This window comes from Crotalus tigris, unplaced genomic scaffold (genome assembly GCF_016545835.1).
Source record: "Crotalus tigris isolate CLP2741 ecotype Arizona unplaced genomic scaffold, ASM1654583v1 scf7180000018945.517086, whole genome shotgun sequence".
Lineage (NCBI taxonomy): Eukaryota > Metazoa > Chordata > Lepidosauria > Squamata > Viperidae > Crotalus > Crotalus tigris.
The window spans coordinates 437,466-460,652 of NW_024097289.1; the positions used below are offsets into that span (position 1 = coordinate 437,466).

General features: G+C 45.4%; 1 protein-coding gene across 3 annotated transcripts in view; it reads left to right on the top strand.

Moving 5' to 3' along the window:
* LOC120314553 (CD99 antigen-like) overlaps positions 1-23,187 on the top strand; it is a 115,545-nt gene that overhangs the window by 35,962 nt on the left and 56,396 nt on the right. For 2 of the 3 annotated variants that reach the window (XM_039357778.1, XM_039357780.1), the window contains exons 2-3: positions 18,819-18,857; positions 21,840-21,872. In XM_039357778.1, coding sequence (XP_039213712.1) covers positions 18,819-18,857; positions 21,840-21,872 — 72 coding nt within the window. The remainder of the gene's footprint in view (positions 1-18,818; positions 18,858-21,839; positions 21,873-23,187) is intronic. The other variant, XM_039357779.1, reaches the window with a different exon arrangement.

Sequence of the window (23,187 nt, forward strand, 5' to 3'; positions counted from 1 at the left end):
TTCATCAACGATTTGGATGAAGGGATAGATGGGGAACTCATCAAATTTGCAGATGACACCAAGCTGGCAGGAATAGCCAACACTCCAGAAGACAGGCTTCAGGTACAGAAGGATCTGGACAGACTTGAACACTGGGCACTAACTAACAAAATGAAATTCAATGGTGAAAAAAGCAAGGTTCTACATTTAGGCAAGAAAAACCAAATGCACAAGTACAGCATAGGTGGCACCATGCTCAATAGTAGTAACTGTGAGAGGGACCTCGGAGTCCTAGTAGACAATCACTTAAATATGAGCCAGCAGTGTGCTGCAGCTGCCAAAAAGGCCAACACAGTGCTAGGCTGCATTAACAGAGGGATAGAATCAAGATCACGTGAAGTATTAATACCACTCTTCAATGCCTTGGTAAGGCCACACTTGGAATACTGCATCCAGTTTTGGTCACCACGATGTAAAAAAGATGTTGAGACTCTAGAAAGAGTACAGAGAAGAGCAACAAAGATGATTAGGGGACTGGAGGCTAAAACATATAAGGAACGGTTGCGAGAATTGGGTATGTCTAGTTTAACGAAGAGAAGGACAAGGGGGGACATGATAGCAGTATTCCAATATCTCAGGGGCTGCCATAAAGAAGAGGGAATTAAGCTATTTTCCAAAGCACCTGAAGGCAGGACAAGAAGCAACGGGTGGAAACTAATTAAGGAGAGAAGCAACCTAGGGCTAAGGAGAAACTTCCTGACAGTGAGAACAATTAATCGGTGGAACGGCTTGCCTCCAGAAGCAGTAAATGCTCCAACACTGGAAGTTTTTAAGAGGAGACTGGACAGCCATTTGTCCGAAATGGTGTAGGGTTTCCTGCCCGAGCAGGGGGTTGGACTAGATGACCTCCAAGGTCCCTTCCAACTTTACTATTATTATTATTATTATTATTATTAACTCCCCAGGATCATGATCTGTTTTGTTTTATCAGTGAATTTCTTGTTTAAACTTCTGCTCTGTTTGCTTTTGTAACCAATTATCTGTTAGGAAAGTATTATGTGTTTTTTGTTTTGGAGAAAAACTTATCAGGACTGTTTTGGAAATAAAAAGAGGTTGGTTTTCCCAGCCTACTGTTTAAGAGGGGTTTGTTCTTGTAACATAACAAGGACGGATGTAGGCTGGGACAGAACAGTTTGCCTTCAGCCTAACCCCCTACTATTATGGAGCAGCTATGTGCTGAGAATGCCCAGCTCTCCCAGCAGCTGGCTTTATTATCAGCCCAAGTGGCTCAGCTCCAAGTACACGTCCCTGCTGCTCCACCACCCAGGAGAAAATACCAAGTTGCGATGCCGGACAAATTTGATGACAATCCCAACATGTTTCCTGTTTTCATGGGACAATACCAGCTATTTATCAGTGTGAGAGTGGCTGATTTCCCCACTGACCGGGATAAAGTGGGGTTTATGATAAGCCTGCTCGCTGGTGCTGCAGCTCGTTGGGGCACACCCCTGCTAGCCCAACCTAGTCCATTGGTGGACAACTTTGTGGGGTTTTGTGATTACATGCGGATGATGTACAGAAGAAAAAAAAAACATGTTTCCCAGTAGTATTATTAAAGGAAGATGTTTAAATAGAAGAATTAGTGTGAAGTCAGAATGTTAAATGACCTTCTATACTGCTAATCAAAATATTACTGTGTTAACTTTATAGCTATTCAAATTATCATGTATTACCATATATGCCGACGTACAAGGCGACCCGGCGTATAAGACGACCCCCATCTTTGTCACCGAGCCGCATTCCTAGAACGTCTTATACGCCGGAAACTACCAGTATTTCCGGCGTATAAGACGACTCGGCGCATAAGACGACCCCCGTCTTTGGCGCCGATTTTAGCACTTGCGGAAGTCGCCTTATACGCTGGCATATACGGTAATCTTTCTTTTTTTCAGTTCTACTCACATAGTTCTTTTTCTTTTCTTTTCTTTTTCTTTTAGTTGAGTATTTCAGATCTCATTAGGGCACCATAGTGGGAGAATCCTTTGAAGGAAGAACTTAAGAAATAAAGTGGCTGGGGCTTGTGACAGCGTTTTTTCTTACAAAATTTTCCACAGAATTAGTAGTCAACTTTGTGAATAAATGCACTAAATGTCTAACATGTATAAATGTACACTGATCATCTGAGTATCTGTTTCGTGTTAGGGCCATAATTTTGGCATTGTTGTAGTTTGCTACTTGTTCTCAATATTAGCATCTGTCAGTTAATTGTTTTAAGTAAGTGAGTTGATTTTAGCTGGTATGTGTTATGTGTTATGTGAGCCAAATAATTACATTAATTTGATAAACTGTCATTTTAATACATTGTATGAATAGAGTCAAAAGAACTGTTTGAAATGTATTTGAGACTTACAAGAAAGAATGGGACATTGAGCCAAGGGAATAAATTCTTTATTCAAAATCTTTTAAGCATAACTAGACCTAGAAGTTATCACTGGTACAGTATGTGATGGCATGAACAGTTATTGGCAAGGCATCATATGCCCAGGTAATGCCTCTGCTTCATGAATTGTACTGGTTCATAATAAGTTTTCAGGTGCAGTGCAAGATATTGGTTATCACTGGTTATCAGCCTTTCATAGCATGGGAGCAGGTTATTTGAGGGACTGTTGTTTTTGTCTGTTTTACATAGTCTGACAGAGTTAGTCCCATCAATTAAACCATATCCCTGATGGGACCCTGTCTTAATGCTTGCCCTCTGAAACATCTTTCCACCCAAGATTCATATGGCCTCTACCCTGCTCTTTTTAAACAAACCCTTAAAAGAGAGCTTTTTTCCCAGGTTCTGAGCTAGAATGAGTGGTATGCCCCTACTAAGATATTCAGTTGTTTGTTGCTTTTTCTCTGAACTTTCTTTGTAATTTATATATTATGTATTTGTGTTTGTGTGTCTGTCTGTAAACCATTTAGAACTGTACAAATTGCAGTGGCCTATAAATTATTATTTATGCATAAATAAATGGCTAGAATATGTAATATTTTTGTTTTTGTGAAATAGGACAAGATTCATTTGAATAAGTGATGCACTTAGTAATTATAATCTTACAACACCTGCAAATGACTTTCTATACATATAGTAATTGTAATATTATAATATAATATTACCATTACTATAATATGTATAGAAATTGATGTTACTCAAATTATAACTAGGTTCTGCTTGAGTTGTATAATACTACATCATTTAATAGCTTGCTCAATCTAGATGCCTAGGACAGTGATGGCGAACCTTTTAGAGACTGAGTGCCCAAACTGAAACCCAAAACCCACTTATGCATTGTCGAGTGCCGGGTGGGTGTGGCCCATTGGATGGGTGTGGCCCATTGGATGGGTGTGGCCAATTGGGTGGGCATGGCTGCAATGGTAACAGCAGACCGAGTGGGACTAAAAATTTCAATCAATCAATTCCAACTTTGCAAGAACTTTTTTTCCCGCAAGAAGTTGAAATTGACTGATTGAACCTTTTTTTTTTTTTTGCACATGGCAGAGGCCTAAAGCAAAAAGGTTTTATAAAACCCAGCCTAGGACTGGGGTGATGACGCGCGGGCCCACAGAGAGGGCTCTGAGTGCCGCCTCTGGCACCTGTGCCATAGGCTCGCCACCAATGGCCTAGGATCTTCCTGGTTTTAGCAGTGCATTTTTTTCTGCTAGTAAACTAACTTGCTGGCAAGATATCAAATTATAAATTATGCTCTTCTAAACTAGATGGCATGCTACTTTTGTATGGTTTTAAATATATGCTTGTTACCATATATTTTTTAGAAAGTCAATTGTATATATTATATTATCATGATCACCACTAACAAATTAAACACATAGCTTCTGGAATACTCTCCACAGTGGTTATAAGAGTTATCTGCATTTTTTCTGTGTAATTTAACAAAGTGTTTTACGGGTTTCTGTGCATGTCTTTTTTTCTTCAGAAATTAATCAGGTTGTGGACATAGCATTGCCTGTGTAAGTATGAGTCTGGTAGTCTAATCATAATGGATTTTGCTCAGTGTGTGCTTGTGCCTATTTTTCTTCTTATTTCTCTATATTGCATTTATGAGTATGTGCATGTGTTCTAGGAAGCATAAAATGTGCTTCATGTACCTCATTCTAGATTATGTGACCAGGCAGGAAAGAGAAACCTAGATTGGATAGGAAGAGTTGAGAACATTTCAAGCAGCTGCTCTGTTTCTTCCAGTAGAGCAGGCAATGGGGAAAAAACTTGCAATATGTTGCACGACGTCACATGACGTCACAGGTTTGACATGCCTGCAATAGAGATTGCATTGGGGATTTTTTTCTTTTTTCTTTTCTTTTGTTCCAAAGTCCCCAGCTGGATCTGACTTCATTTCAGACTTGATTTTCTTTTCTCCAGCAGGATGGCTGTAGAATCCACCGGATGGGTCATAAAAGCCTTCCTGCCCGATAGACTAGGTCAGAACTTTGGCCACGCCCCTCCTTTGGGTGTGACTCCAGTTTTTGACTTAGTCTCGAGCCCGATAGCATCTAGATTTTCAGGCTCCGTAGACAGGTTTTAGCACAGAAAGCAAAATTGTCAGACCTCTCTCCTTTGGCTGAAATTTCCTTTTCTTAACTGGTCAGGAATCAGGAAAATGGCCCCCGATTTTGCGCTCGGAATTCTGAGCCTCCGTCAGGATTGCGATCCCCTGAGGGCTCCCTCTGGCAGCGTGCTGAGAACATTCAGCCGACAGCCTCAGATCGTGCAAAAGGGGCCAAATTCAGCTTCTCGAGCCTCAGAGCTTTGGCGAAGCACCAGCTGCCTCCGTATTTCTCTCAGCTGAGGCACGCAGGCTCCGTGACATCCGGAAAGGCCGACAGAACCGTGGATCACTTCTACCAGCTCCACAACGGAAGCGCGAAGCTGCGGTTTGTCAGGGGAGCTCTCCTGGTTTCCCCCCCCACCCCCCCAATCCTTACCTGAGCCTATTCTACCGAATACATCAGCCCGGGAAGACCGTTAGGGGCGTGGTCGCCATTTTAGCCTCGTGTCTTTCTCACTGATGGCAGTTGGGGGGCGTGCCCTTCAGCCTGGGCGCCATCTTGGGTATGATCCTTGACAACCTCCATTTTAGGTGGGTCAACCACCCGGAGGATTTCAGGCCTTTGTTCCTAATGAGTTAACATTATATCAATACAACTTAGTTATATTCAGATATATATTTAAAAAAAAAGAGAGAGAGAGAAGATAGAGAGAAAGAGATTACTACCCTGACACCCTTGGGTCTGACTTATCAGCCCATTTATTGTGGGGGCGATACAATTACTCAGCCCAATCACTGTTTTTTTACAATTTCCTTCAGCAAAGGTGAAGGAGTGAGAGGAAATTTTAAGTTATTCCCCATTGCTCTACTAAAGTGGCATTTGTCACTGGCCTATCAGGCTTTTTCTCTTCTTAGTAAGAGCCTGACTGTCCGGCCATTGTGTTGTGTGCAGAGCGAGGATCGTGATCCTTCAATCTCTGCTCCTTGATCTACGTGTTTGTTTTCCCCCACCCCCAGGTATTTCCTACTCGGGGTACCTGGCCACAATGGCAGATGGTGTCTTGCATTCAGCTACACAGGATCCCAGACTGCCCCCCCACAACAACAACAAAAGCGCAGATCTACCGAATCTGAAGTGGGGGGGGGAGAAGAAGAAGGCCAAAACAAAACATATTTCTCAGAAGGAACCCTCTAAAACAGCTGAGCGAGAGGCTTCGAGGAGACATTTGGCACTCGAAAAGCAATTCTCTAGAGCCCAAAGAATCAGATCCAATGAGGCTGACATGGTTTCCCCTGCCCCATTGGAGGCCCCTATGCCCGAGCCTACCTTGACTACTCCTTAGGAAGTCCTCAGATCTTGGTCTCCTCTGGGGGAAACTGAGCAGATGGATTCCCCTCACTCCTCATCACCAGCATCTTCACCAGATCATGCTCCCCTTGTGACTGGATCTAACGCCAGATCCCAGGAGGACATATGGTCTGCTCAATTTCAGGCCTTTATGCAAAATGCATTCACCCAATTTATGTCATCCAAAGGACAATTAACTTTTCAACCCCCTTCCCAGAAGGGGCGGAACAATGTTCCTGCCACAAATGTCTCTGACACCTCCTCTCAAATTGGAGAGGCAGAATAAATGGACCTGGACATGGCCGACATGCCCTTTTCGGAGGACGAAGAGGCTACTCCTGAGCAGACAGTAAATTCAGGTCTCTTTGATCCCTCCCTTCTTAAATCCCTTCTAATCAAGGCAATCTCTACTGTCAATCTAACGTCTGTACAAGAAGAAAAACCTTCCACTAGTAAGGAGTCCAATCTGCTCTTTGCAAAGAGGGTAACTGAGGACAAGTACATTCCTTGTCCAGAGGTTTTTCGCACCTTTGTGGAGGAACAATGGTCATCTCTGGCAGCCCCACCTACTCCTAACAGTGTGGAGAGGAAGCTGTTTAATGTCCCTCCTTCCTTTTCCTCTTTATTGGATGTTCCCATGGTTGACAGTCCTCTGATTTCATTGTTCTCCACTTCTGCTATTCCAGGGGACATGGCAGAAGCCCTGAGGGCGGAAGACAAGAAATTTGAACACTCCCTCCATCGCGCACATCTGGCCTCAGCCTGGGCGGCCAAGGCAGCAACTTGCTCATCTTTCTTCGCCAGGGCTTGTATCATGTGGCTTCGCGAGCTACAAGCCAGCGTCCCTCCAGATCAGGTCAGAACACACCAAACGTTGGCCAAGATACTGGCTGCCTCACAATACATGGCTGACGCCTCTTTACACACAACTAAATACTCAGCAAGATCCATAGCAGCCACGGTAGCCTCATGCAGGCTCCTAACGCTCAAACACTGGAAAACTGACCTAAAGGCCAAGTGGCGCCTATCAACATCTAAATACAACGGGACACTCTTGTTTGGATCCATTTTAGATCCACATGTAAGCGAGGGCAAGGACAAACGTAAGATCTTAGTCCATTCCTCAAAAAAGCTGGACAGAAAACCCCCACAGGAGTTTCGTAAACAGGGCTTCCGTCCCAGCAGCTCCTGGGAGTGGAGACAGCCCTTTCGAACAGGGCAATCCTGGGACTGGTCAAGAGGCTCACGATCCTTCTATTCTAGGCAGGATCGTTCCCAGGATCGCCCAAACACTGGAGCCAGATGCCAATTTCAATCCAAATGTCCCTTCAGGGGATCGGGAAGCTGTCCTTACAGGCGATCCAAGTGATGCGAGGGAGGACTCTCCCATAGGGGGTCGGTTAGGAAGGTTCAGCGACGTCTGGGAACAGACCACCTCCGACGCCTGGGTATTAGAAACAATCAGGTACGGTCTCACCTTAGAGTTCTACTCTCCCCCACCAAACCGCTTCATCAGGTGCCCCCTCTCCAGAAACACCTCCAAGGCACACTTGGTAGCCTCGGCCATTTCACACCTCATATCAATTCAAGCCATAGAACCAGTACCAAAGGAACAGGAGGGAAAGGGGTTCTACTACATCCTCTTTGTGGTTCCCAAGATCTCAGGAGGGTGGAGGGCGATACTGGACTTAAAGGGACTGAATTATTATTTAACCTACAGAAGGTTCAAGATGCAGTCCCTAAAGTCCATATTAGCCAGTATCAGGAAGGGGGACCTTCTCTCTTCAATAGACCTCACGGAGGCGTACCTACATATTCCCATACATCCCCAATATCGCAAATTCCTCAGATTTTGCTATGCACACCGGCATTACCAATACAGGGCCCTACCCTTCAGTCTATCCTCAGCCCCAAGGGTCTTCACAAAGATAATAGCAGTCATAGCGGCCCACCTCAGAATGATGCCAGTGCGCGTACAATTTTACCTGGACGACATTCTAATTCAGTCCAGCTCTCAAAGCAGCACAGTTAGACATTCAGACCACTATACTCACCCTTCAGAATCACGGATTTTCTGTGAACTTCAAAAAGAGCCACATCACTCCCACAAGGAGACTTCAACACCTGGGAGCAATAATAGACTCATCCCTTTGCAGGGTATATCTTAGGAGCGTCGAATCAGCATCAGGAAACTGGTCCATCAGGTTCGGAAGGACAGGAGGGTGTCTCTGGCACAGCTGTCAAAGCTCCTGGGGAAAATGATATCTTGCATGGACATTGTTCCGTGGGTCAGACTCCACTCCAGACGCTTACAGTGGTTCCTCCTCCCCTATCAGAGAAGGAACCTCAGTGCCTCCAACAGGAAGGTCACAGTCCCACATCACACATTACGGTCCCTACATTGGTGGATATCACCTGCGATGATCAAGGGAAGCATATTCAGAGAACCAACCCGGATCATTCTCACAACAGACGCCAGTCTATTCAGTTGGGGAGCTCACCTGGGAACTCACCTAGCTCAGGATCAGTAGAAACGCTTGGATCTCGCGCACAAGATCAATTGGCTCGAGCTTTGGGCCATACACCTAGCTCTTCTCCAATTCTCCCATCTAGTAAAAGGGAAACATGTTTTTGTTTTGACCGACAACGTGGCAGCAAAGGCCCACATCAACAAAGAGGGAGGGACCCGATCCTGGGAACTGATGCAGGAAGCATTGGCTCTGGGTCTGTGGGCAGAGTCAAATTTGGGTTCCATCAGGGCGGAACACATTTTAGGGGAGGCAAATCTCCAAGCAGACTCCCTGAGCGGAGCCAAAGTGGACCATGCAGAATGGCGCCTGGATCCGGCTCTGTTCGAGGAGATCTCACGAAGGTTCGGATGACCGCACCTGGACCTATTTGCTACCCCGAAGAACACACAACTACCCAGGTTCTTCTCTAGATTCCCGACACCGGGAATGGAGGGAATGGACGCTCTTCGATGTCGGTGGCCGGCACAACTCCTGTATGCCTTCCCACCACTCCCCTGATACCGGCAACCATACGCAAGTTGATCCTGGAGGGTGCAGTAGTAGTCTTGATTGCTCCACATTGGCCACAACGTCCGTGGTTTGCCGACCTTGTGGATCTCTCGATATCACCTCCATGGTCTGAGGTGGACTGAGTGGTCCTCAGTCAGGGAAAACTCCTACATCCAGACCCACAGTGGCTACAACTAGCCGCTTGGCACTTGAGCGGCAAAATTTAGCCAGGCAATCCTACTCACCCGGGGTGATATCCATGATTCAAGCATCAAGGCGTCCTTCGACGAACAGGATCTACGATGCTACATGGAAAGGATTCTGCAAGTGGTGTTCTATACATTGTTTAGAACCACTCTCGGTTACTATTCCTAACATCCTAGATTATTTGTTAGAAGGCTTGAATAAGGGCTTATCATCCAGTACCATTCGCAGGCAATTAGCGGCCCTCTCAACGGTTCTTTCCTGCGACAACTCCAGTCCCTTGTCACAACATCCGGCAATTAGTGCCTTTCTAAAGGGAGCAGTCAATACCAGACCACCTGTAGTACATCGGTATCCTTCTTGGGATTTAACTAAGGTACTACAGGCCTTGACATCACCTCCATTCGAACCTCTCAGTTCATGGTCTCTCCACTACTTGTCCTTAAAAGTAGCTTTTCTAGTGGCTATTACCTCAGCTAGAAGGATCTCAGAATTAGCCGCGCTCTCAGTCAGGGGAGATCTATGCACTTTCTTCAAGGACAGGGTGGTCCTTAGACCGGACCCTGCGTTCATTCCAAAGGTTAACACCATCTTTCACAGATCTCAGGAACTAATTCTACCTAATTTCTGTCCCAATCCCACACACAGTTTGGAACGTCAGTGGCACAAGCTAGACGTACGCAGGGCTCTGCGTCACTATGTAAAACGTACTTCATCCTTCCTTAAGTCGGAAGCCCTATTTGTTTCCTTTCAACCATCGACTATGGGGAAGAAAGCTTCCTCTTCAACTATAGGTAGGTGGATTAGAGCTTGTAAAGCTCAAGCCTATTCCTCTCAGTCAATCCCCGTTCCCCCACACATTACGGCTCATTCAACACACAGTGCTGCTGCGTCGGCCGCGTGGTCCTCCCAGGCCTCGGTGGAGGAAATTTGTAGAGCCGCAACTTGGTCTTCTCCCTCGGTTTTTGTTAGACATTACCGCGTAAATTCCTTTGTGGCGGCTGATGCTGCCTTTGGCAGACGTGTACTCCAACAGGTTGTCTCTGCTCAGGATCCAGTAGCTTAGACTCTCCCTCCCAGGGGGACATGAGGGCTTTGGTATGTCCCATCCGGTGGATTCTACAGCCATCCTGCTGGAGAAGGGGCGTTGTCTTACCTGAACGCCTTTTCTCAGCAGGATGATGTAGAATCCACACCCCCCCATGCAAACAGTCTAAGCAGGTGACTAACAAGGAGCCACTACGTGGAATTCATCAGATCAGCTCTCGTCTCAGTCAAAACTGGAGTCACACCCAAAGGAGGGGCATGGCCAAAGTTCTGACGTAGTCTATCGGGCAGGAAGGCTGTAATGACCCATCCAGTGGATTCTACATCATCCTGCTGAGAAAAGGCATTCAGGTAAGACAACGCCCCTTCCCTTGTTTTTTTTCTGCTCACTAATTATTTACTGAATACTCTGTTTTTGTCCATTCCACTGATTGACAAACAAACAATCCCAAACTGTTTTATGTAATTTCTTTCCACCATTCCTTTAGACTGAACTGAATAACAAATATAAAGAAAGCATAGTAAACATGGTATTTGAAAAGGTTTTCAATCTGTTTACTAGCAATAACAATAGCAAAGAACTGTATTTCATTATGTATGGCACACAAATAATATGTCCCTGTGTTTGTATTTTTATTTTCCCCTTGTGCTGTTTGGGACAACTTAATATATTTCAATACAAAATTCTAGGAGACATAAGTGAGAGTGGCTTAGAATGGAACAATCAACAACACTGTGAGTTATGGCCCAACTGTTTTTTATGTAGGTTTTGGAGATTTTTTTTCAGCAGTGCTTTTTTCTCCCTACAGCTCCAGTTTGGATGCAGCTCACTGTGAAATCTGATTTTTCTTTTGCTGGCATCCTCTACTACAGGGCTTTTCAACCTTTTCACCGATTGTACCACTTTTAGGATATGGCAATATCCGAGTACCACCAATCGCTTAGCAAGATGTCAAAAACCTGACCCCCCTCCCCAAAAAAGGAAAAAAGTGATAAAGTACAGGTAGCCCTTGACTTACAACAGTTCGCTTAGTGCAGTGGTTCTCAACCTGTGGGTCGGGACCCCATTTGGGGTCGAACGACCATTTCACGGGGGTTGCCAAACAATGCAGTCAGCCATTTTCTTCCCCTTTTCCTTAGCTGTCCTACTCCCTTTTATTCTATTGGCTTTTGAAAGCCAATAGAATAGACTCTCTTGAATAGAGCCTAATTCTATTGACTTTCAAAAGCCAATAGGAATTGTCCAGGCTGTCTCTGCCCTGCTGAGCCCGCCAAAAGTCCCATTCTGCAAACGGTGCAGCACCAGTTGAGTAGTCCTCGACTTACAACCGGTTGAGTAGTCCTCGACTTATGACCGGTTGGGGGTCGCGGCATTAAAAAGGTTGAGAACCACTGGCTTAGTGACTGTTTGAAGTTACAACGGCACTGAAAAAAGTGACTTATGACCATTTTTCACACTTACAACTATTTCAGCGTCCCCTGGATCACATGATTTATATTTGGCAACTGATTCATATTTATGATGGTCACAGTGTCCCAAGGTCATGTGATCCCCTTCTGCAACCTTCTGACAAGCAAAGTAAGTGGTGAAACCAAACTTTTGTATCAGGGGTATCAAACTCAATTTCATTGAGGGCCACATTAGCACTGTGGTTATCGTTGGGGGGGAGGTCCTTCCTTCTTTTTTCCCTCCCTCCTTCTCATTCCCATCTCCTTCCTCCCTTCCTCCCTCCTTCCCTCAAGGCTCTCAGGGCTCAACAGAAGCTCCAGGATCAACACTGGGACGAAAGATAATTAAATCCACCCACCAAATCATCTTTTCACAGCCTTGTGCCTATGCAAAATGTGGCTCTTTGGAAACTCAGCCTCTACAAAACTTTTGTTTTGTTTTGTTTTTACATGTTAGGCACTGTTAAGGCTTTCTGGCAGCTTCATTCTTCAATGCATCTGGCCTATATTTAAGAATACAGCCCCAAACCTTTTACACAAACACAATGCATTATGTCAGTTGTAGGACAAATAACATGAGCAAGCATTTTATTTCCTCCCTGCATACAATTCCTGCAGCTGCAGAAAAAGCAGCAAAAATAGAAAAAAGAGAGAATGTGCATTTCATTAATGGAGAACAAAAATGATTTATATGTATGTATAGGGCAGTGCTGGAGAACCTTTTAGAGACTGAGTGCCCAAAAACTGGCCCTTCCCCCGCTCCACCCCCCCTGCCCAACCCCCGCTCTTCCCCCCATCCCCCACCCTGCCTGCCCACAGGACCACTCACTGCCTCCAGAGCCCACCGCAGATCGCCCAGGCAGCCCAGCAGCACTATGGCGGCTACACCCTCTGCCCATGCTCTGCAGCATCAACTGCATGATGGGGTGTGAGGGCAGAGTCTTGTCTACGCTGCCTGGCTGCCATGTTCTTGGCTGCGCTGCTCCGTGTGGGCCACTCTTGGGGGTGACTCTCCTGCAGAGGGGGCTGCTGGAGAGGAGGAGGTAGCGGGGGAGGCAAGGCTGGGGCAATGGCACGTGTGCCCACAGAGAGGGCTCCGAGTGCCGCCTCTGACACCCGTGCCATAGGTTCGCCACCCCTGGTATAGGGCAATCCTGTCAGCTTTCTTTTAGTTTGTTCAGGGCTAGTACTTATCGCTACATTGTTTCTTTTGCTTCATGTTTCTTGGCTGTCTGCCCCAGGCTATTAACTGAGTTGAGTGGAGGAGGAAGAGAGAGGAGAGAGAGAGAGAGAAAACCTCCCCTTCTCTGGTACTTTTATTTTTCGGCTTGACTTTTCTAAGAGAAGGGAAATGGATGTTTCTTTTGGAGCAGCCTTTCATATTTATAATAGTTGGTTTCTGGGGCTAGGTTTTCTACCTCTTTTTGTATTGCTCCTGCCTGTTTAATATTTCCCAAAGATATTTCTTTTTCATGGGTATGTAGATGCTAATTTCTAATTATTGATTGAATCAATAATCCACCACTGCCATGGAGCAAGCTTTGAATTGACTCCAGAGTTCAGAGATCTTAAACCAGGGATGGGGAACCTTGGCTCTTCTCCAGCACTGGAATGAATAATCCACTGTATTCCTGCCCAATCAGATCAGTCAGCCAAAGTTGCCACGCCCGTCCTGGACCACGAGATCCCCAGTCTTGACTGATCTCGCCCAGTCACCAGACATGCAATTTGGCTCTTAGGCAGGTACAGTCTCTCTCTTTTTTGGTGGATTATCTTCCAGTAGCTGAGAGTTGGTAGGAAATAATTGGACTTAGTTTAATTGGACTATTACTAAATTTTAAATTGCCAAAAGAATCTAAAGCTCATATCCCCATGGGGGGATATCACCCTTGATAGAGAAGCGAGAATTTCCCTACTCTCCTCCCCTTACCTACCCCCCACTCCTCCATTCGCCCTCACCGGTTAGCCTGATCAGCTGGGAAGCGCTTTCACGCGAATGGAGCTTGCGGCTGCAGCTCCGCCGTAGAAGCCAGGTACCTTCTCACATAGCTCAGAGGTAGAAGTAGAGCGGGGGTGCACGCGGGGAGGGAGCCACACTTGGGCCGGACAATCAAGCACGGAACAGCAACAGCATGGGCTACTAGAGCCGCAACCTCCGCTTCTTTTTTCAGCAGAGCCACATTCTGTTGGCTCCGGCAATTGCAAAGCCGAGTGCCAGCGGAGGACATCCGCATACAACAGGAACTCAGCAAAATGGTAGCGGCCATGGAGTATGCAGCAGACGCAACACTCCAAGCAGCCAGGTTCTCAGCCAGGGCCATAGCTTCCAACATCACGGGCAGACGCATGCTTTGGCTAAAACACTGGCAAGCCGATGCCAAATCCAAATGGAAGCTGGCATCTGCTCCATACCAGGGAGGCAAATTATTTGGGGATGCACTGGCACCTTATTTAACAGAGAACAAGGACAAACGCAAGATCCTTAATCACATTCTCAAAAGACAGGAGAGGCGTCCCGGTCACTACGCAAGGAAGCAGTCCTTTCGCACAGAAACCAGGTTTGCCTACACCCAGCCATCACAGCCTTTTCAGGCTAGGCAGGATAGACAGGAGAGGCAGACAGAGAGGCAAAACTCAAGGCCCAGACAGCAAGCGCAAGGCAAGCGGCCCTTTCGTGGGAACAACCGCCCCTTCTGCTGCTCCAGATGACTCCTCATCAGCCCTTCCCATAGGGGGCAGACTTGCCCACCAGTGGGAAGCAACCACCACGGACATATAGGTCAGAAACACCGTACGTCACGGGCTATCCCTAGAATTCCTCTCCAACCCCCCAAATCGGTTCCTCTCTTGTCCTTATCCCCAAAACCGAACAAAGAAAAAACTCATGAACGAGGCCGTTCAACATCTACTAGGTATTTGAGCCATAGAACCGGTACCACCGGACCAGAGAGGTCAGGGGTTTTACTCCATACTCTTCGTTGTCCCCAAGCCATCAGGGGGATGGAGAGCTATTCTAGATCTCAAGGGTCTGAATTTCCATCTGGCATATCGCAAATTCAAAATGCAAATGCTACACTCTATACTGGGCAGCGTAAGAAAAGGGGACCTCTTGACATCTATCGACCTCACGGAGGCGTATCTCCATATCCCTATCTCTCTGGTCCATCGCCGTTTTCTATGGTTCGCATACAGGGACGCCACTTCCAATACAGGGCACTCCCGTTTGGGCTGTCATCGGCCCCCAGGGTGTTCACCAAGATACTGGCGGTCCTGGCAGCTCATTTAAGGACAATACCAGTCAGAGTCCAATGTTATCTGGATGGCATACTGATCCAATCGTCGTCCACCTGGTCCGCCCTGGCGGATCTCAAACTAGTGGTAAGACTACTCCAGGACCACGTGTTCTCGGTGAACTTCCTCAAGAGTCACTTGTTACCCACAACAAGGCTACTACACCTCGGGGCCGCCATAGACACAGTGGAGTGCTGGGTGTACCTCTCCCAAGAGCGCCGCAACAGCATAAGGGAGTCAGTACTCTAGTTGTGCCGGTGACAGTCTGTAACGCTGGTCAGTCTTTCCCAACTGTTGGGGAAGATGATCTTGACCATAGCAATCGTCCCATGGGCCAGGCTTCACTCGCGGGAGTTGCAATGGTTCATGCTTCCCTTTCAGAGGCAGGAACTCAGTGCATCCCAAAAAAGGGTAGGGCTGCCACAACGGGTACGGCATTCCCTCGCGTGGTGGCTATCACCAGCCATACTCAGAAGCTCCCACTTCACGGAGCCGGAGAGGTTAGTACTCACGATCGACGCAAGCCTGTTTGGTTGGGGAGCTCACCTCGGGACCAAGTGGACACAGGGCCGCTGGTCCACATCGGATCTCCAACACAACATAAACTGGCTCGAACTTCGAGCCATCCACCTAGCACTACGGCACTTCCACAGCGTACTGACACGGCGCCATGTACTAGTCCTCACAGACAACGTGGCAGCCAAAGCCCACATAAATCGCCAAGGGTCCGAGGCCCTCCTACTGGGATCCTGGGCAGAACAGAACCTGGCCTCAATCAAGGCCAACCATATATAAAGGGTAATCAAGGCCTCTAGACGCCCTTCCACGAACCGTATTTACGAGACCACATGGAAAAGCTTTCAATCATGGTGCTCTGACCAGCGCCTGACCATCAGGGAACTCACAGTTCCCAACATTTTGGAATTCTTACTAAGTGGCCTGGAGAGGGGTCTAGCTCCAAACACACTACGCAGACAGATCGCCGCCCTCTCAACGATACTATCGTGTAACTCTGGTGAATCCCTGGGCTACCATCCCTTACTCCGTTCATTCCTTAAAGGGACTGCGAACATCAGGCCACCTATCATACACAGGTATCCTTCGTGGGATCTACCACGGGTCCTATGGGCACTTACCAGGGCAGCATTCGAACCACTGAAAACATGTGACATCCGCTACCTGACCCACAAGGTAGCATTCTTGGTAGCAATTACGTCGGCTCGCCGTATTTCTGAGTTAGCCTCGCTCTCGAAACGGAACAATCTGTGTTGCTTCCACAGGGATCGGGTAGTCCTGCGTCTAGACCCTACTTTCATCCCAAAGGTCAACTCCTTATTTCACAGGTCACAGGAGATAGTCCTACCGGATTTTTGTCCAAATCCAACACACGTCCTGGAGCGACAGTGGCATACATTAGACATCCGTAGGGCTCTGAGGTACTATATTTTGCGGACAGTGGAATTCCGCAGTTCAGAAGCTCTCTTTATATCCTTCCACCCCTCTTCCAGGGGTCGGAAGGTCTATTCCTCCACTATTGGTAGGTGGATCAGAGCATGCATTGCCGGGGCATATCAGGCGGAGGCCTTGCCGATCACGGCGCACTCTACAAGGAGTGCAGCCACCTCGGCGGCATGGGCCACCCAAGCTTCCATTGAGGAAGTTTGCAGAGTGGCCACATGGGCCTCGCCTTCCCCGTTCATCCGTCACTATAAAATTGACAGATTTTCCTCTGCAGAGGCCTCCTTTGGTAGGAGGGTTCTTCAGCAGGTTTTAAACCAAAGTTCCACACGGGACCAGTCTATTTCCCACCCTCAGCGACAATAGGCTTTGGTATGTCCCATTGGTGGATTATCCATCTCCAGTGCTGGAGAAGGGGTGTTGTCTTACCTGAACGCCTTTTCTCAGCACGGAGATGGAGAATCCACATCCACCCTTATAGATCATGTAGGTCTAGGGTTAGTTAGTTTGAGCCACAACGTCTTGCTGTCAGTCAATGGCTTCGCTCATGTCAAGACTGGGGATCTCATGGTCCAGGATGGGCGTGGCAACTTTGGCTGACTGATCTGATTGGGCAGGAATACAGTCCCAACCCATTGGTGGATTCTCCATCTCCGTGCTGAAAAAGGCGTTCAGGTAAGACAACGCCCCTTTTATGACTTGTGGACTTCAACTCCCAGAATTCCTGAGCCAGCATGGGTCAGCTTGGAAACCTCTCCCTTTCCCCTCAGCATGGCTAGCTCAGGAATTCTGGGAGTTGAAGTCCACAAGTCATAAAAGAGCCAAGGTTCCCCACCCCTGTCTTAAACGTTTGCTCCACAGAAATTGCATCCCATGAGGGAAGCCTAGCGAGGGATTTACTAAGGCTTTGGAAACGGTCGTTTGTAAGTCTAACCAAACAGGCCAAAGCTGACAGCTGTTCTTTGCTAAACTCCCCCCCCCCCAAAAAAAACAATGCTGCAAAAAAGAGAAACCAGCGAAGGAGTCAAACTTTTTCCTTCGACCTTCTCCCGAGGAAAGAGGAACGCGACATCCGCCAGGCGTTTTTTGTCCAAATTGGGCACCCAAAGCAAAGGGAAAAAACTGCTGCGGAGTTTTGAAAAACTGCCAGGGCTGCTATGCCCCGCGCAGTCCAGCCTCATCCCACACAGCCACTGTGATGCCGGGCCACTTAACTTGTCCAAAATGAAATATAGGTTGAAGCCCCCGTAGCAGGCGGTGCCCCCTCCTCTCGCTGCTCCCCTTGCCTGCCACAGGGACTATCAGGGCAGCCAGGAAGAGCCACTGCAAGCCCCGGGGAAGAGGTCTCTGCGCTGCACAAGCCATTCCTGAATCCAGGCAGCCCAAGGTCGTAAAGGTCCCGGGGCTTTGCTCCTTTCAAGTACCTTCAGTGGATGGCCAGGTGGCAGCAGCAGCGGCTTCTCAGGTGATCAATCCTCATGTTCAGAAAGGAGCGGAAAAGGCTGTCCGGAGGTGGGTTTTGGGGTTTTTTTGGGTGGTTTCAGATTTCCCTTCTCTGCTTTCCCTCCGGTCCATTTTCAGGGTGCCTCTGCCTTGTGCTTCCAGTGCAGCCGAACCTTGTCGGCCAGGTTATTGGCAACTTAAGGTTCCCTTTGCTTTGCCCCAGATTTGAGGAACGTGGAAGTCTCATCCCCCCTTCTGCCCCCTTCCTCATGAAGGAAAGAGCTGGAATCTGGCGCTGATCCTGGTGCTTCTGCTGAGCCCCGAAGAAGTACCAATCAGAAGAAGTGCCGATCAGCTGGAGCTTGGTGCTTGGCGCTTCTGCTGAGCCCTGACAGCCCTGCAGCTGCAGCCATCTGTTGCTCAGGCTTTTGCAGTGCTTCTGCCAGTTCAATTCATTCCCCTCCCCTGCTACCACTTCTAAGATGGTCGCGTACCACCTCCCAGGTGCCAATGTACCAGAGGTGGTACGCGTACCACCAGTTGAAAAGCCCTGCTCTACTAAACCAAACATGTCCTCTTGTCCATAATTTTAAAGACAGTTATTCTGCTGATTGACAATTGGAATTTCAAGCCCCTTCACATGTTTTTTTTCAACATTCTGTTGAGATTGGGAAGAATTTTCAAAAATTGAATCTTTCTACTTATAGATTTAGTTATTACAAAATCAGTTTAGCATCACTCTGTTGCAGGGATGAGCCATTTTATGGTAGTGCGGCATATTTTTGGAGCAACAGTACTTATAGTAACAAAATAATGGGTGGAGGTAGTTAGGAATTTTTTTGCTTTCTACTCATTGGATGAAAGTACTTTTTAAAAATTATATTAAGTGTCTTTTAGTGCTTTCAGAGTTACATGAAATTATGCCACCAATTTTTGTTTCTGAAGGACTACAAAGGATTTAAGGAATATTTATTCTGTTTTGTTTAATGGATCATTGCAACTAATTTATATTCTACTTTTATATTTTAGCTCCTACTAAAAGGCCTAATACAATTACCAAAAAGCCAAGTAAGTATAGATTTTTGCAGTAAGCATTTTTTTTAATCATGTTATTTTGTGAATGTGATTGCATTTGAACAATAAATGGCTATGGTTCAAAAATATACTCCTTTAAGTTTGAGGAAAGTTGAAGACCAATAGAAGTAAAATCGAATATTTATGGTTTTCTGTTTCCTAGTCAGCATATGAGTATTCTCATATGTTCTTATTAGTCCTATCTACTATACGAGGTTTTTTTAAACCATGGATTTAAAATAGGGCAGTTTTTTAAAAAGAAAATCAAATATTTTTATGTACTTCATTTTGCAATAGCAACACATAGCACTTAGATTTATATACCGCCCCATAGTACTTTTCAGCACTTTCTAAGCATTTTACAGTGTCACTATATTGTCCCCAACAATCTAGGTCCACATTTTAATGACTTTGGAAGGAAAGAAGGCTGAGTCAACCTTGAGTCCAATCAGGATGGAAAACCAGGCTATGGGCTGGATACTAACCACTGCACCACCAGTTAATAAGTTGACTTATTAATGCTCTGAATAGATATTTGTCTTGAACCATTTAGGATGTTTTTTTCCTACTCATATAAGAAAACTCTTAAAATAATTATAAGATATATCAATGGAGTTCTAGTAAAGGCTTCATCAAAATTAATGCATATATTTCTCTATAATTTGTCCCATTTATTTCTTTGTGCAAATGGATTTGTTCCACTTTCCCTGTCTAAATTCTATTATATATATCTACATTTCCTTTCATGCACGATCACTAGCATCAAATTTGCGGATGACACCAAGCTGTCAGGAATAGCCAACACTCTAGAAGACAGGCTTAAGATACAGGAGGACCTGGATAGACTTGAACACTGGCCACTATCTAACAAAATGAAATTCAGTGGTGAAAAAAGTAAGATTCTACAGTTAGGCAAGAAAAACCAAATGTACAGGTATAGTATAGGGGGTACCTTGCTCAATAGTAGTAACTGTGAGAGGGATCTCGGAGTCCTAGTGGACAATCACTTAAATATGAGCCAGCAGTGTGCTACAGCTGCCAAAAAAGCCAACACAGTGCTGGGCTGCATTAACAGAGGAATAGAATCAAGATCATGTGAAGTGTTAATACCACATTACAATGCCTTGGAATACTGCATCCAGTTTTGGTCACCACGATGTAAAAAAGATGCTGAGACTCTAGAAAGAGTACAGAGAAGAGCAACAAAGATGATTAGGGGACTGGAGGCTAAAACATATAAGGAACGGTTGCTAGAATTGGGTATGTCTAGTTTAACGAAGAGAAGGACAAGGGGGGACATGATAGCAGTATTCCAATATCTCAGGGGCTGCCATAAAGAAGAGGGAAATAAGCTATTTTCCAAAGCACCTGAAGGCAGGACAAGAAGCAACGGGTGGAAACTAATCAAGGAGAGAAGCAACCTAGAACTAAGGAGAAACTTCCTGACAGTTAGAACAATTAACCAATGGAACAACCTGCCTCCAGAAGCGGTGAATGCTCCAACACTGGAAGTTTTTAAGAAGAGACTGGACAGCCATTTGTCTGAAATGGTGTAGGATTCCTGCCTGAGCAGGGGGTTGGACTCGATGACCTCCAAGGTCCCTTCCAATTTTTATTATTATTTTCGATCATCGCACAGTCAGCCAGATGTTCAGACTGGATTTGGCATTTTGTCTACCTATCGAGTCCTTACCCAGGACCTGGGAAAGGCAGATGTGGATGTTTGATGGTATTACAGATATCGTCGCAGGATGGAAGCAGTTCCTAGTAAGGCCGCCTTTTGCAATTGACTAATAGCGAATTTGTCAATGCCAATGGTGTTCAAGTGGTGCTCCAGTTGTTTTGGGATTGCACCCAAGGAGCCTATTACTATTGGTACTACCCTTGCTTGCTTTTGCCACAGTCTTTCTATTTCTATTTGTAGGTCTTTGTATTTTGTTATCTTCTCCAGTTCTTTCTCGTCTATTCTGCTGTCACCAGCCACTGCCACGTCCACTATCCAGACTTTTTTGTCTTTCTTATCGACAATTGTTAAGTCTGGGCTGTTACGTTGCAGGTGCTTATCTGTTTGAATTCTGAAGTCCCAGAGCAGTTTAATTTTATCATTTTCTATGACTTTCTCTATTTTATCATCCCACCAGTTTTGCTTACAGGCAAATGATATTTTTGCAGATCTTCCAATGCACCATTGTTGCTACTTTGTCATGCCACTGCTTGTAGTCAGTCTGTGCAATCTTCTTGCAACAGCTTACCAAGTGGTCCACTGTTTCTTCAGCTTCTTTGCATAGGCGGCACTTACTGTCTATTGTTGTCTTCTCAATTTTGACTTTATATGCATTTGTCCTTAAGGCTTGGTCTTGTGCAGCCAGAATTAGTTTTTTTTATTATGGATCATCGCACAGTCAGCCAGATGTTCGGACTGGATTTGGCATTTTGTCTACCTATCAAGTCCTTACCCAGGACCTGGGATAGGCAGATGTGGATGTTTGATGGTATTACAGATATTATTATTATTATTATTATGGATCATCGCACAGTCAGCCGGATGTTCAGACTGGATTTGGCATTTTGTCTACCTATCGAGTCCTTACCCAGGACCTGGGATAGGCAGATGTGGATGTTTGATGGTATTATAGGTATCGTCGCAGGATGGAAGCAGTTCCTAGCAACGCCGCCTTTTGCAATTGACTAATAGCGAATTTGTAGTCAGTCTGTGCAATCTTCTTGCAACAGCTTACCAAGTGGTCCACTGTTTCTTCAGCTTCTTTGCATAGGCGGCACTTACTGTGTGTTGTTGTCTTCTCAATTTTGACTTTATATGCATTTGTCCTTAAGGCTTGGTCTTGTGCAGCCAGAATTAGTTTTTTATATTATTATTATTATTATCATTATTATTATCATCATTATTATTATCATTATTATTATTATTATTATTATTATTATTATTATTATATCTAACTTTTTTTTTCTGTCTAGGTGATGGCTTCAACTTAGAAGATGCCATAGATGGTAAGTATTAGAAGTTGCCCAAAACATCACTCGTTAGAATTTACCTTACTTTCCTAGGTACTAGTTTTGTACAGTATAACTGAGAAAAACAGCTACATTTAAGACAACTTAAATGGTTCAGAATGGCTCTTGCCAGCCTCTGTAACTTGGGGGGAAATTTCTTCCACAGTAACCCATGAATACTTGTTGTTTATGCCATGCCCCTTAGAAGGCCTTCTTCTGCCTTTCTGCCTGTCACCTGCACCTAATCAGATTAGACCAGGGGTCTTCAAACTTGGCCCTTTTATGACTTGTGGAGTTCAATTCCCAGAATTCCTCAACCAGCATGCCTGGCTGAGGATTTCTGGGAGTTGAAGTCCACAAGTCATGAAAGGGCCAAGTTTGAAGACCCCTGGATTAGACAGTGTGATACGTATGTATTTGTCTTCAACTGTTACTTACATTATAAGAGCATTGCTCTTCTCACTTCGACTGTTTAAAAAAACATCAGGAAACTTAAGATCCAGTATATTGATAATCAGAAGAACTTAATGCTTTGGAGGCATGTTATCAGATTTCATCCTACCAAGATTCAAACTGGCATCAGAAACATTGATTTAGAATATTCAGAATTTATTAGGAAATCCAGGTGAATGTTATAAAAAAACAGTTAAGATTCAGAGAGTAAGTGGAAACAAAGGAGCAATGGATATGACCATCCAAAAAGAAAAATAAGCTCAAGGAAAAAATGCTTTGAAAAATACTCACTCTATACCTTGAACACTTGGAAAATAAAACCAGCTCCCTGATCCATAATTTGTCTAACTACTCTTTGAATATACAACTTTGGTTTGGATTATGTTTCTTTTTATGTCCGAGAAAATTTTATGTCACAAGATTCAGCAGACTTAAATTCTTTCTTTTGATTCTCCACAGCTAGCTGAAGCTTTTGGGAAAATTCACTGAACAGAAGCCCCCATCAAATTAATTTTTCCCAAATATAAACATGGTGTGTGTGTGTGAGAGAGAGCAGATTGTGTTTGCTAGAAAATTTAGCTAATTGGCCTTCTCAGAGGCTTCCAGATATCCATAGAAAGGATTTGTCTATTGATTGTATACACATTCTAAATCTGGCATTATAATGGAGCTTATGTTGCTAAGATATCCAATATATTCCTGGTTCATGTGCATTACATATTTTATTGGCTACTGTCCCCACCTTCTATGTATTAGGACAGTGATGGTGAACCTTTTAGGGACCGAGTGCCCAAACTGCAATCCAAACCCCACTTATTTATCACAAAGTGCCAGGGCTGCATCAGCACTGTGGTGTCCT